Genomic DNA, 13665 nt, shown 5'->3' with positions numbered 1-13665 from the left:
GACTACTAGCAGAGTGTGCACAGAAAATCCAAAATTAACTATCATTCAATGGCTCATGCATAGTTCAGCTAATCTCTTGTTTGGGAGGGCTTTTATGTTTGGCTCGATGTTGCAGATACAAAGATGTTTTCTGAAAATAGCTTTATATGTGGGTTGGAAGCACCATTTTCTGAGAAAACAATGTCTTTTTTTTTGTTTGGAAACGTTGCTGCCAGGTAGGAAGTTTCATGGAGCAACAAAAACACCTTCTGTTTGGTACCAATGCTTCATATATGTTTTCAGCACTGATACCCATTATAGGGAGTCCACATCACCACCACATCATATCCTCGCTGGCAGCAACAAGCTCCAATCTGAGAAAATGTCGAATTCAGTGTTGCTCTAAACCATGCCTTCTTGATTTCCAAGGCATGGCTTAGAGCACCTTTTTTATGGAAAATTGGTTCCAAACATATTGACATTTCCTGGAACACCGATTTTTCCAATGTGGCGCTAATATATCACCATTTTCTGGAACAACGGCACGGTTCCAAACACCGCCATAGTGGATCTGGTCTGGTGTTGTAAGGTAAGCCTCACACAGAAAATCGTAAAGTCTTATTTGGTGAAAAATTTTTCAAAAAGCCAAAAATACATTTATGAGAACAATTTTCTGTGTAAAGTCATTTTTAGTAGCTTCTCCGAAGCAGCCCTCCCTTTCCCTTTTTACCAACAAAAAATATGTCATAATCGCTCTCAAACGAGGCCTAAACTTTCTTTACGAGACATTGAGCTATTTGATTGCTCCGGATCAGATCGGGAGCTGATCCAAACAATCCATATCCATCTAGATGGAATAAAAGGATTTGGACCTTAGCTAGATATCTTCGTATCTATACCAGGTCCATTGGACCCTGAAGGAAATACATGTATGATGGGATTATATTACATTAACTGAATCTAATCTTGTGTGAAGATCCAATCCTACCAATTATCAACAAGAAACAGGATTAGATCTCAGATCTGCTACCACAAATTGTTTTCACAGAATACCACCACGAACATCTCCCATAAATGGCAAGGGATATATTCCCATTGCACAGCTGTTATGTCCAATACATCCTAACCCTCCATTTCATGCCGTTACTTGTCTCTAAGCATGGGGAATTTGCACCTGTAAAAATCGAGACAAAAATTCATTGAGTTGGAACTAGAGATGAGAGGTGAAGTAGGGCAATAATGTTGCAGGGAAATCTCCTCTGATAGGCAAATTCTTTTAACAATCAAGGCTGCTGCATAGCCTTCAATAATGACCTTAGGCTGAGTTTGGAAGGAGTACAAATGTAAATATGTAGAGTGCAAAACCTTATATTTTGTATTATTTTGTAGGTAAATTATAAAGACCCCCCCCCCCGGTATTATGGGGTCTGTGACAAAGACCCCCTTATACTTTGTTTTGTGACAAAGACCGCCCTGTACTATGATCGTGAGACAAAGACTCCCTTCCGTTAGCTTTCCGTCCAAAAAAGCCATTATAATATTTTTTTAATCCCCATACTACCCTTGCAATAACTAGGAGAAAAAACTGTTCATCTTCCCCAACCTTCCGATACTACCCTTCTGTTCCTTCACATTTCTCTCTTTCCCTCTCTCTCCTCTCTTTCCCCCGATCTCTCTTCTTTCCCTTCCCCTTAACAGCATCGGGATTGAACCCATTTAATTCAATCCCGATCTCTCTCTCCATTGAGTTGGGGACACGTTCCGACGCCTTGTGGAGCCTCTAGAAACTAATGAACACAATACATCTCTTCATTGCTTCTCTTCTGTGAAACTATTTACAGAAGATAGGCGGTTTTGGCATATGTAGTCCACGAGTCCAACCATGACGTGACGCCGGCTCCGGCTCATGGACTCAGCTGATCGTTGTAGCCTCAGCTGATCATTGAATTCCCCCATATTGAATTGTTAAGAGAAAGATTTGCCAAGTTTGTTGATTGTAGCCTTAGTTCATCGCTAAATTGCCAAAACGACTGTTGATTGTTCTCCATTTTTCTCCTTTCATGATTCAAAGATATTTGAGCAGAGAGGGAGAGGGAGTCCGCCCCACGGAGAACTCTAGTTGTGCGGCTTTCTCTGTTAGGTCTATTTTCTCTGACTTGACTCAGCTTGACCTACTTGACTCAACAGTTAGAGTATCGCTTTCATGCGGCGAGAGTCATTGGTTCAAATCCAGTAGTAGGTAAAACCGGCCTAAACCCCTGCTTTTTCCAACATGACAGCAAGCACGGACTGGTAGCAAGGAGTCAACCGAATGACCAAAGCATCGGTTGCTTCCACATGTGGCCTTCTTCGACCGACAGACATGAGATGGAGATAAATAGAAAAAAGAAGAAAAGAGGAACCAAGTAAATAAGGCCGATATTCCAATGAATGTTGGAAGAAGTGAGGATATATAGGAAAGAATCAGAGGACTGAGATGGGAAGGGGAGAGAAATTTCAAGGAAGGGTAGAGTGAGAGTGGGGAGGGAGGAAATAGGTTTGTTCCATGTAGATTCAAATCGGAGAATCAAAAGCTTGGAAAGGAAATCTGCATAATCTACAGTTTGGTAGTTAGTAAGTAGTCGGTGGGCGTGATGACGCCAAAATCACGTATCTTCTGTAAATGGTTTTGGTAGTTAGTAAGTAGTCCACGAGTCCAACCACGACGAACACGTTTAGGTCGGGACGTGATGCCGGCTCCGACTCCGCAAGTGCTGCAGGAGGAGAGTCTCTGGCTCTGTTTTGGGAGAGCTGGGAGAGAGAGAATGAGAGAGGACGATGAGGGAGGGGAAAAGAAGAAAAGAAATGGAAAATAATAAGTTAAATAAGTTTTAAGAGAAAAGGGCAAAAAAAAAGAAAATAGAAAAAATTTAGTAGGGTATTTTGGTAATTTAATGCATTTTGTCATCTGACTTAATGGTCAAGGGGGGTCTTTGTCTCATGGTCATAGTACAGGGGGTCATTGTCGCAAAACAAAGTATAGGGGGTCTTTGTAATTTTCCTTATTTTATATGTATTTACATTGTACATATTTGCATTTGTACTCCTTCCAAACTAAGCCTTAGATCACTCAGTTATAGATGGATAATTGGATACCAACACTAAATACATATGGCCGCGTATGGCAAGTCTTTCCGCGTGGGCTTCAGGCTGTTTAGAAGGTCGAAAGCCTGAATTCTGGACTTTTCTCGTTTGGCAATAGAAAGATCTATTCGGGAAAGCTCCAGCCCATAAAAGACGCCAGAAGCCCGAATTTAGGCTTTTTCAAGAAGCTTCAAATGAAGCTTTTACGGTCTTTTAGCGCCCCGTCTTCTTCAAACGTGTTGTACGATGCACACACTTGGAAGAAAATGGGTTATCTTTCCACAAAAACTATTTGAATGTGTAAGTGGGACCTACCAATGGTATGTGGGGCTCACCTTGGAAAATGTATGTGGGACCCACTTTTAAAAATGTATATAAGCCCCACATACATGTCCACCAATGGGATGTGAGGTCCACCTTGTAAAATGTATATGGGCCCCACATACATGTCCACACATGGACCCCATATGCATGGCCACCAATGGTATGTTGGGCCCACCTTGTAAAATGTACATGAGCCCCACATACATGTCGATACATAGACCCCACATGTATGTCCACCAATGGTATGTGGGTCTCACCTTAGAAAATGTATGTGTGTCTCATATGTTAAATACTTAAATGAAAGGTTTGTTAGCCCACACACAAGACATTCACGTTACCAAATGGTCTTCTAGCTTTTATGGTCTTTTGTGATATCTATGTAAAATATTTCAACCAAACAATCTTTGGTCTTCCAAGATCTATTTGCAAAAACTCACTCTGTCTTTTAACCATCAGATCTTGTAACATATCTTCTGAAAAATACTTGCTAAACAGGCACTATGTTTCCAATTAACCATAATTTTCATGTGAAATTGTAAACTAAGAATTTTACCAAACCAAACAGATTCCTTGTAAAATCAATCAATCGAGATCAATCCAAAACGAGTTGGGACTTGGGAGGGTAAGGTAAGCGGAGTCCGGATCTCCTGCCCACGAGAACTCTGCCCACGTTTATTGCAGCCATACATGAAGAACATATCATCCTCTGCATAGTATTATGCAGGGGGAGATGTTCCCAATTCACAAGGGATAGTGTATTGTGGGTAGGTGTGGGCAGAGTTCTCATGGGCAGGAGATCCGAAGTCAGGTAAGCGATAGGCAATAGGAAATTTTGCTTACAAAAGGCACATTTCAATTGTTTATGGCAAATAATCTGTATATAGCGTCCAATTCCCCAGTGTTAGAATTTTTGAATACTAGGGCCCTATTCTTTCACCGGGAATATGTCCCAAAAGAGCACTAATTTATGCATGCTGGCAAAGGCATTTTAATCCCACAACAGTTTGACAACTTTCCCCTCGAGGAAAGAGGCCTATATATCACGACCTATACCTAAATTTCTCTCAGCACCAAGAGGGGTGACTCAGTTGATATGTTAGTTGGTTCATCCGATATAGTCGTGGATTCGATTCCCTCAACCACTGATTTTGGGGATGGGTGTGGTGCATATCATCAAATACCAAAACAAAAAAAAAAATAAAAAACAAAATCGACGCAAGGGATTATGAATTTTTCTTAACAAATTTAGCCTTGATCTTATCAATCTTGATGGCTGTCTCTTTTCCCAATTCCCTTCTTCAAAAGAGATTAAAAAAAAAAAGCATGATTGAATGTCTAGACTCTATAATCAAATAAAATGAACCAACCATTCATGGGCTCCCAGAATACGATACCAAACACAAAACAGTTATCGATTCAAGCTGGTCAGCCAGAAAGATACCTGAAAGTCTGGGCACTACAGATACAGGGTTCCAATGCTAGTACATGAGATCCACGTTAGCATCTGCAATAGTTGATCAAAGAATGCACAGTGGGGACATTGGGAGTTATAATGGCAAATAAATTTTGAATACAGCAGGTGAAAATATGTTGTACCAGCAATATCCATTTTTGCGGGATGCTCACTAGTGGGCAGCACAATTTTTTTAGAAAAACTAAAAAATAATGAAAAAAGAAGAAGATAAATTAACAAGATAGACAGGAAATTGAAAAAAAAACACTTCAAATGAAATAAAAATAAAATTGTAAAAAATTACAACAATATTAAAATAAATTAATATAATAAAATTGAAAACAAGCATCAAAACGGCAAAACCCCGACCAGCCCGGAACAGCACAGGGTTTGGCACGGCCTGAGTCATGCTGGGCTGTGTCTTCCCGCGGGCAGCCCAGCCCACTTTACAGGTCTATATGTTGTACATAATTAAATGCAATTCATCATTAACTTTCCCCTGACCCATTTTTCGGTTTTTCCCAAAGTGCTCGTTGCAAGATTTGATTCCACGTCAACGCTGGAACAAACAAGCTAACACACCAATGAGACAACCCTAGGTTGGTAAATGCAAAATCTACACAAGCACAAGATAGAAAACTCATTAGAAAGCTCTTTTTACCAAGAAGTAACAAAATTGGGTTATTTGTTCTGGACTGTTTGTGATAGAAAAGTGATGTGCAAATGCATACTCGAAGCAGTACACAGCATCCTGGTCTAATTACCCCCCCCCTGCAGTTTTTTGCATGAATGGCCAGCCGGAACCCGCATTCTTATGCACTGAAGATTTTACCACCGCACCAATGCCTGGCCAATTGAAAGAAAGAGGAAAATACTCAGTTTAATTTGCCATAAAATTCCATAAAGCAAGTTCATCATCCGCCCTCCATCTTTGAATTTTCAATCATGTCTTTAAGTTCAAACAATGATGACAGCAACTAGAAGTTATATTAGACCTTCAAAAATCAAAACCACCTATCATCGCATATTTCCTTCCTGTAACACATCAATCATATTGTAGATTCTCTTGTCAGCCTTGGTTCGAACCTGCATTATTAGAAACTCTTATGATCAATTTATATCACAAGAAAATAAAAAGCATGGAGTAACCTAGAAGAGAAGGAAAGTATTTGGGACCTTCTTGGCTAGGAAAATGGCAGCATCAACAGTGCCCTCAGCATATATTGATCTCCCACAGACATTATGCTGAAACTCAAAAGAAACTCTGCAGAAACAAAGCATTTAGTGCTTATTAGATTTTAGGTACAGAAATACATCGGGTTCCAAGATTACAACAAATATACATGGGACAGTAAGATTACGTCTGGTCAGGTGATGTAAGGTGATACATATGGAATGCATGGCCAGATAGGTATTCCTCTGGGACCCCTACCAACTCAATTTGTTGTTTAGGATCCCGAATTTGTTGTATCTGTCAATAAGACATAAGAATATAAAGCATAAAGAACAATAATGGAACCTACTGCACATATGGAAAAAGATACCTCAATTATAAAGTCCTACTAGACCAAATTAGAGAAAACATAAGCAATTTATCATGTTACATCACTTAATAACAACCCAAAACCAGGTCAAGTTTTCCAAGTTGACGGTTGAGCATTAAGTTTTTCACTTTGAGACAGTAGTAGACTATAAAGGGAATGGTAGAAATACCTGATCCAAATCAAAAGAGACACCAAGTTTCTGGAAGCAGGAGATGACAGCCTTGGCTGTTCCAGACGTGTCCAACTTGCTTGCTTGATGAGACTCCATTACCTTAAGAATTATGTGAAAGATGACCATCAATATTTCGAAACAATCACAATTGAACACAACCATCTTTGGGGTTGATTACACTTTCTGATAAGTAGTAGAACAAAGAGAACAAGCCAAGTGAATTAGTTCACATTCACCCATAGACATAGTTGGGGGCTAACTATGATGAATCACATGGGGGACAAAGGATCTTCTGGCTGAAAACCACAAACTGCCTTAACCTTTAGGCAACTTATTAAGATAGAAAAATGTGTAGAGGTGGCATAACATAATCCAGGAGAACCATTTCCTCCCAATCCCATTCTGAAAGCACCCAATAAAGTATAAACACCCAATTAACACACACATAATTAGAGAGAGAGAGAGAGGAGCATCAGCGACTTATCATCATCATAATAACAATAACAACAACAATAGATGCTCCAAATCCTATTTACATACAAAGGTCCCATACTACCACCACAAAAAGAAAGCCCAGTACCTATCAGTAACCTTACTTTTCAATTATTTTACTAGCTCAGGCTGTACTGGGTTCCATTTTTTCTATGCTAGGATTCAGTACTATGATACTTTGATACTTGTATAAAGGTTTGTTATTGTATCAGAAACTTCAATCCTTTATCTAAATTTTATGTCAGACACTGTCTACCTCCATCCTTGGCAAATCTAGTTAATGTAGCCTCCTTATTTTATCATGTCATAAAAAACTCGTCACCAAACAAAATCTTCATAGTTGAAGTTCTAAACATAGACATTGTAAATTTTCCCCTCCCATAAAAAGACCCTGAACATTTAGTGACCTAGGCCAATCTTCGCAATACAACTTCTGTAGGCAGTTGCTTATTAATTAATGATCGAGGTCTCTTTTATTTGAGCCTCCTCTTCAGGGTGAGGGGAATCTTGATCCAAATTCTGCCCACTACCTCACTAAGCCCCCTCTTCATGTTCCCCCCTCTAATGGGGCTCATGAAAGGGACAACTCCTATACCTCCTACCCTCCCCCCCCCCCCAAAGCTACTCCAATTCCTAATAATGTAATCAGGTTTGACTTCCCTATTCTTCTGCTCTACATTTCTAATTTTCTTCTCCACCATTCCTCTCCTCATGCACCATACAAATATCTTCTCCTGCTGCATACATCTCCAACAATTCAACTAGGCCTCTCAAGAACCACAGCAACATGGGTGGAGTCTCTTAGCAGATTATGAAGCCTCTTTACATTCTCAATATTCTTGGTATATAACTTCTCAGCAGATCCTTTTTAATAGATTCCTGGCAGGATTCTGTGTGTTCATCATGGACAACATCATGGTAACATGATTTAATAGTTTTAATCAGGAACGCTTTTGAAAATCCATGTATAAAATCAAACACCAGAAGGTATATATTAATCCAGAAAGAGAAGACCATACTTGTAAAGAATAACCTGAAAAGGCTCCAGGAAATTGTTCGGCCATAATCTCCATAGCAGCAAGAAATGCAACAACCTAGGAAAAAACCGACCACAATGGATTTTATTGGAAATAGGAACAATCTAGCTATAAAACATTCCCAACTATACTAAAAACAAAAAGATGTAAAAAGGAATATAAAAACCTGTTTTCCCATCTGTGGAGAGATTACAGCATAAACATTTGAGTCTTCCACAGTCTTATACAGTCTTTCCCTATCCCCACCTGTAGTTCCCATTACAAAAGGTACACCAACTTTGCAGTATAGCTCTGCATTGCCTGCAATCAAAAAAAAAAAAAAAAAGATCTCAACTCAACTCAGCCTTAATCCAAACTATTTGATCTCAGCAAAATGAATTCTGTCCTACTTCAAAGAGAGGGAAAAAGAAAAGGAAAAACAGTAAAATTTAAAAATAACATCAAATAGCTTTTTTTTTCTTCAAATAGCTAAGTTACAGAATATTCAAAAACAGCTTGACCCAAGTAGATTCACTACTACATTTTCTTTCCCCTTTTTTCCTGATCAATTGGCCATGGCTACCATTCAATAATTTACAGATAGCCTCCTAGCCATCACATTCTCTTGGATAGGCAACAAAATTATGGTGAAACCATGGGGGTCATTGACTCTAGTCAGATAACATCAATCATTGTGTTAGTTTGCCTAGGAAATCTCTGGCTCCTTGGTGAAAACCACTGAAGGATGAGGTACACACCCTGGATGTATACATGCATGGTTATGAGCTTTGTTGACTGTTTCCATACCTTATAACATTCGAGGTATAGATCGGACCATAATTATAATAACAGAATTTACAATAAATACTTGCAACAAGCTCCAGCTTCTGAGTTCTGAGATTACCAAGGTTTGGACATGCACCGGTCACAAGTTACATTAGACATCAGAAAACATTAATGACAACTCTTTTGTATAAGTTTCCACTCATGGAATCTACCAATTTCTGATAGTACGCATGTGTTTTAGTTTCATGCAATTATGCTGTAATGTTTGTATCTAAATGCATCCCATCTCATCGTGGAGGTCCTACATGATCTATCAGCCACAAGTAAACATAGTGTCTATGCATCTCTTTTTTTCCTTCTTTTGTTATTTACTAAAGCAGCTATGATGCCTGGATACAGATACCAATAAGAAGATTAAACATAAAAGATATTATTCTTCATTTCTCAAATATCCAAGCCACTGATAATGGATACAAGAATCCTATCTAATAGGTTGGCACCATTATTTTAGCTCTTTAGGCTGTTTATCTTTTATACTCATATCCCTTCATGTTCAATGGAGGTTCAAATCATTAGGAGCTTGTCAAATTTTATCCCTATTTATCTAATTATCTTGACAAAGCATATATGTATATGGATAGCTAGGAGCTAAATTGCCAAGAGAAAGTTAATGAAAATAATAAACCAATAACCTTGATATTATCTTCTTTCCTCTGTATATTCTCATTGTTATCTGTCAAAAGAAGTTTTCTAGGAAACCTATGCAATATCTAGTGCTGATCAGTGCTATATTGTTTTGACACCAGTACAAGGAACATATTCATAGTAAACAAGTTTCTAGAAGAAAGAAACATAAAAACTTACCATTCACTGCAGCAGGCACAGTAAAGTCCACGGCAATCAGATTTGGGTGTTCATCAAAGAGTGATGCAAGAACACCTTCTCTTTCAGGAGGACCATATATCTGAATCTCTTTCCCACCTGCTTGCACAACTTGACCAGCTTCCTCTGGACTGCTAAATGATGCAGGAACTAACTCAAGTCCTGCTGAAACTGCTGCTTGTATAATTGCCTTTCCCATTTTTCCAGTGCAGCCATTCACCTACAAAATTACACCAAAGAGTATGAGGCTAATTTACAATTCCACATGCAGCAAGGGAATATAGCAATGTTTATTCTTGACAAGATATGGTTTGCTTTAACATTGTTTTTCCCAACAACATAGATATCAAACAAAGATTGGGATGTTCTACTATAGAAAGTTAATAAGATTTAATAAATATTAAGTGGTTCTTTTCATTGAAACCCAAAAAGGAAAAAATTAAAGTAGCATGATCCCCTGGAAAAGGAACAAACAACAGTAAAGACTCCTCTGGGTCATCAATCAGGAAAAAGAATATAAAGACATGACTTTAATGATATGAACAATAATGTCAGACTTCCTAGTCAACTATTATTAACCCGATTTAACCTAGACAAACACAACTAATAATCATACATGCATACACATATGATAGTCCTCTGCCACAAAACGATACATAAAGTTCAATAAAAAATGTACAATAACAAGAGGTTGTTATAAAATGCAAAAAGAAAAAAGCTATAACCTTTTCATCTCATGTTATATTTATTAGAGAATAAAAAAAGAGCTTCAAATTTTCTGAATTTTTATCACAAATATAAAGTTCAAAAAAAATATTTCTAGACAGCAGCGGTCATGCTGGAATGTTAACAATAGGTTTAATTATATAGAATAATGAAATAAAAAAAGTTATGTAAAATAAGCCGGGAAAAAAACATTTATGTTCTACCAAAATCTGGAGAAAGGGTAAAAAAGAAAACAACTTTTGCATTTGTTCCTAGCATTGTAGAAACGTCTGAAAAAATAAAATAAAATAAATAAACATAAAAGGCCTAATGAAATTCTTAGAAGAAAAAAGGAAGACAATAATTAGGAGGCATTTGATAGCCACACGGAGGCATTTGATCATACAAGTACATCATTGAAAATACAAATCGAAATGAAATTATCCTAATGCCCAGAAATGCCCTACGAGCAAGCATAAAGGTAATAGTAGAGACAACAAATGTTAATGCATCAGTACCATAATTGGAAACCCAAGATTTTTCTCAGTTTCTGGCTTGACTATCGAAGTTGCTGTATTGGCCACGGATGACATTGAAACTGTTAGTCTCTGCTTTCTAAGAGTAAGACAGTTCCTCCTAGAGCTTCTGGAGAAAGATACAAGGTTTTCCTGTCGCAGAAAGTTTGTTGGAGCTTTAAGCACGAAACCCATTAGCTATGGCTGTCAAAACAATTACAAGATAAAGATTTCAGCTTACAACCCAATGGGAGAGAGATAGAGCGATAGAATGTCTCTGACAGATGTAGAGCGAGTGGGATTGGCGAGAGAGAGGGGGGGATTGGAGGGTTTAGCGACGCAGAGAGAAAACCACGGAGAAGAGAGAGCAAATGAGAGAGGGGGAGCAAAATGAATTTTTATAAGGGCATTTTCGGTATTAAGATTCTACATATCTATTGTATTCTATTCCATACGGTAGATCGACCAGCTGGTTACGGTAGATCGACCAGCTGGTTTATTGGAAGCTTACGATCCAGTATATTCTCTGCAATTGAAATCTCTCTCTCTCTCTCCGTTTAGTTGAATTTCTCAACCTATTTCAAAGTTACCTGTTCTATAACTTCGGAGTTCTGATGGAAAATTTATAGAACTTGCTCTGTAAACCGTCAATCTTCCACAAAGACTGCTATTCACTAAGAAATGCAAGAATATTTACATTAGCAAGACTGCAAGAGGTTATGGCCATGGCCATTGTTGTACAACTACAACAATCAAATGGCAAGAGAAGAAACCAAAGTTACTGCTGCCTTCGATCATGCACGCCAACTTGAACCAAATAAAGCCCAGGACAAGGAAAATTTATAGGATCATTTCACATTCTCTAACCAGAAGACATGCCTCCAGACTCCAGTTTCATAAGCTACCCAAGACTATTTTACAAACCAGATAAGAATAAAGAAGAAGTTAGAAGCTTAGAGCTACCTGACCAGAGCGATATAATATACTGGAAATCTCAAAAATTCACCCTCAACTTAAAAACAGAATAATCCGAAAGCCCAGAACAGGAGTCGATCCTCTCTTTCTTCCTTGTCAACGACTTTCAGATTTCTCTTCTTTGCTTGATTTGTCTAGAAGTTTTGTCTCGAACTTCCTTTGGAAATTATGCTTTTACCAGCTACAGAGCAGGGTTTAGGGTTTTCAAACCGTCGGGATGGGATCTGGTTCGACCCGATCTTCAAACCCAAACCGCCTCATTGTGGAGTGAACCATTTTCATGATTCTCTCTCGGCCTTGTCCGACTGGTCTTACTATTCGTCCGGAGCAGAACCACTGCTAATCTTTCCCGGCAAATTAACAACAGCTTTGAGTTTGACTCAGGTTTTACAGAAATGCGTAAGAAATACCTCCTCCAAGTTAAGAGACGCCCATAGCATTCTGTAGGAAAGCAACAGAGCAGAGAATGAAGGCAACCAATGAGAAGATTCCCAAACCAATAATCAAAGAAACCCCGATAACACCATATCCATTAGGAACTGTAGAGGAATTCCCATCATTTTTCACTCGTGTTCACCTTAGATTGGCTTCCTGGTTAAAAAAGGGGGGAAACTCTAACTGGGATTCTCTGACTGTCTGTCGCTTCTCCACTTGTGAAAACAGGCAACACCTTCCAAAATTGCCGAGTTACAGGAAACGAAGAGAAGAAGCAAAATTGTTTTATTGATTCATCCTAGCCCTTGTAGAAGTTCTTATTATCCAGTGAACTTATTTTCCTCGACGAAAAAAAAAAAAAAAACTGATGATGAATAAATGAATGATAATGTCTTGTTTATTCAAAACTTCAGTAAAGAGTTTAACGTTCTTTTGTTTTTCTAATCGATTTTTGCTCAATGGATCAGAGAATTAGGGCCTAGGGGAGTTTTAAGAGAATTTCTGTCAAAGAAACGAGAGAACAAACAGAAAAAAAAGAGCGAGAGATATCCAAAACCGTTTCATATGATACAGACTACAAACATGATATCATAGCATGTGAAAATGCTTCATAGATTGTAAATCTGAGCATTTAGTTTATGAACGAATTTCGCCTTTTAAGGCTTAAAAAAAATGTGAAAAGCTCAATTCTAGTTATTCGACTTCAAGCTTTTCACGAATCAAGTTTTTTACGAGTTTTTAGAGTTCTCTGAAAAGTTCAATTCAGTTTGATACTTCGATCTAAACCGAGGCTCATGTGCTTCTTCTATATATATTATAGATATAAAATAATATATACATACAAATATATAAATAAAAAATAAAATATTTGTTGTAAAAATTGTAAAGAGAGAACATGAAATTTATTGATAATCGCTTTCCAAACCAAAGTTACAATTTGTGAAGGTGTTATAAGAACTTGAAACTAGGAATTGTAAGAAGATAGAGGGCTGAGTCGTGCCACTTGGTCACTTTCTTTAAAACCGTATTTGTCCCTTATGATGCATTTATTCGAGACTTTGGATCACCTGCCCACAAGAACTCTACCCACGTCTATTCACATACATGGAATATCTATAAACCTCACATACATGGAATTGAAAAGATTCAATTTAAGCAAAACTATAAATATATTCCACTTCCACTCCTTTCCCAAGCAAAGTGGGACAAAGAGTCATTCAATGGTGGAAAGAGGAAGGAACAAAACACAAGAAAAGGAAAAGAG

At 38.0% G+C, this 13665-nt stretch overlaps 1 protein-coding gene across 6 annotated transcripts; it reads right to left on the bottom strand.

Moving 5' to 3' along the window:
- Positions 1-5135: 5135 nt before the first annotated feature.
- Positions 5136-12125, bottom strand: LOC104600380 (4-hydroxy-tetrahydrodipicolinate reductase 1, chloroplastic-like). Of its 6 annotated transcripts, none has more exons than XM_010263293.3 (11): positions 11955-12094; positions 11582-11665; positions 10995-11195; positions 9754-9991; positions 8291-8424; positions 8107-8181; positions 6593-6694; positions 6241-6350; positions 6056-6143; positions 5875-5965; positions 5497-5725 (listed from the first exon to the last, which is right to left on the bottom strand). In XM_010263293.3, exons 3-10 carry the CDS (start codon positions 11184-11186, stop codon positions 5897-5899), a joined length of 1008 nt encoding a protein of 335 aa, XP_010261595.1. In that variant the 5' UTR covers positions 11187-11195; positions 11582-11665; positions 11955-12094; the 3' UTR covers positions 5497-5725; positions 5875-5896. The 6 variants fall into 6 exon arrangements, 4 of the variants coding, with proteins under 4 accessions (XP_010261595.1, XP_088757575.1, XP_010261608.1 ...); XM_088901449.1 differs by having other exon boundaries at positions 11582-11655; XR_016084157.1 differs by lacking the exons at positions 11582-11665; positions 11955-12094 and adding an exon at positions 5136-5495 and having other exon boundaries at positions 5611-5725; positions 10995-11360.
- Positions 12126-13665: the final 1540 nt, after the last annotated feature.

Source organism: Nelumbo nucifera, chromosome 3 (genome assembly GCF_055504915.1).
Source record: "Nelumbo nucifera cultivar China Antique chromosome 3, China Antique-T2T, whole genome shotgun sequence".
Lineage (NCBI taxonomy): Eukaryota > Viridiplantae > Streptophyta > Magnoliopsida > Proteales > Nelumbonaceae > Nelumbo > Nelumbo nucifera.
The sequence above is the reverse complement of the archived record's forward strand: the minus strand, read 5'-3'. Positions and strand labels throughout refer to the sequence as shown.

Coding starts and splice junctions, on each gene's coding strand:
- LOC104600380 (XM_010263306.3), bottom strand. CDS start 11,186: ATGGGTTTCGTGCTTAAAGCTCCAACAAACTTTCTGCGACAGGAAAAC. Junction 6,695..8,106: donor TTTCAGGTTATTCTTTACAA/GTATGGTCTTCT, acceptor ATAATTCTTAAG/GTAATGGAGTCTCATCAAGC. Junction 6,144..6,240: donor CTTACATCACCTGACCAGAC/GTAATCTTACTG, acceptor TTGTTTCTGCAG/AGTTTCTTTTGAGTTTCAGC.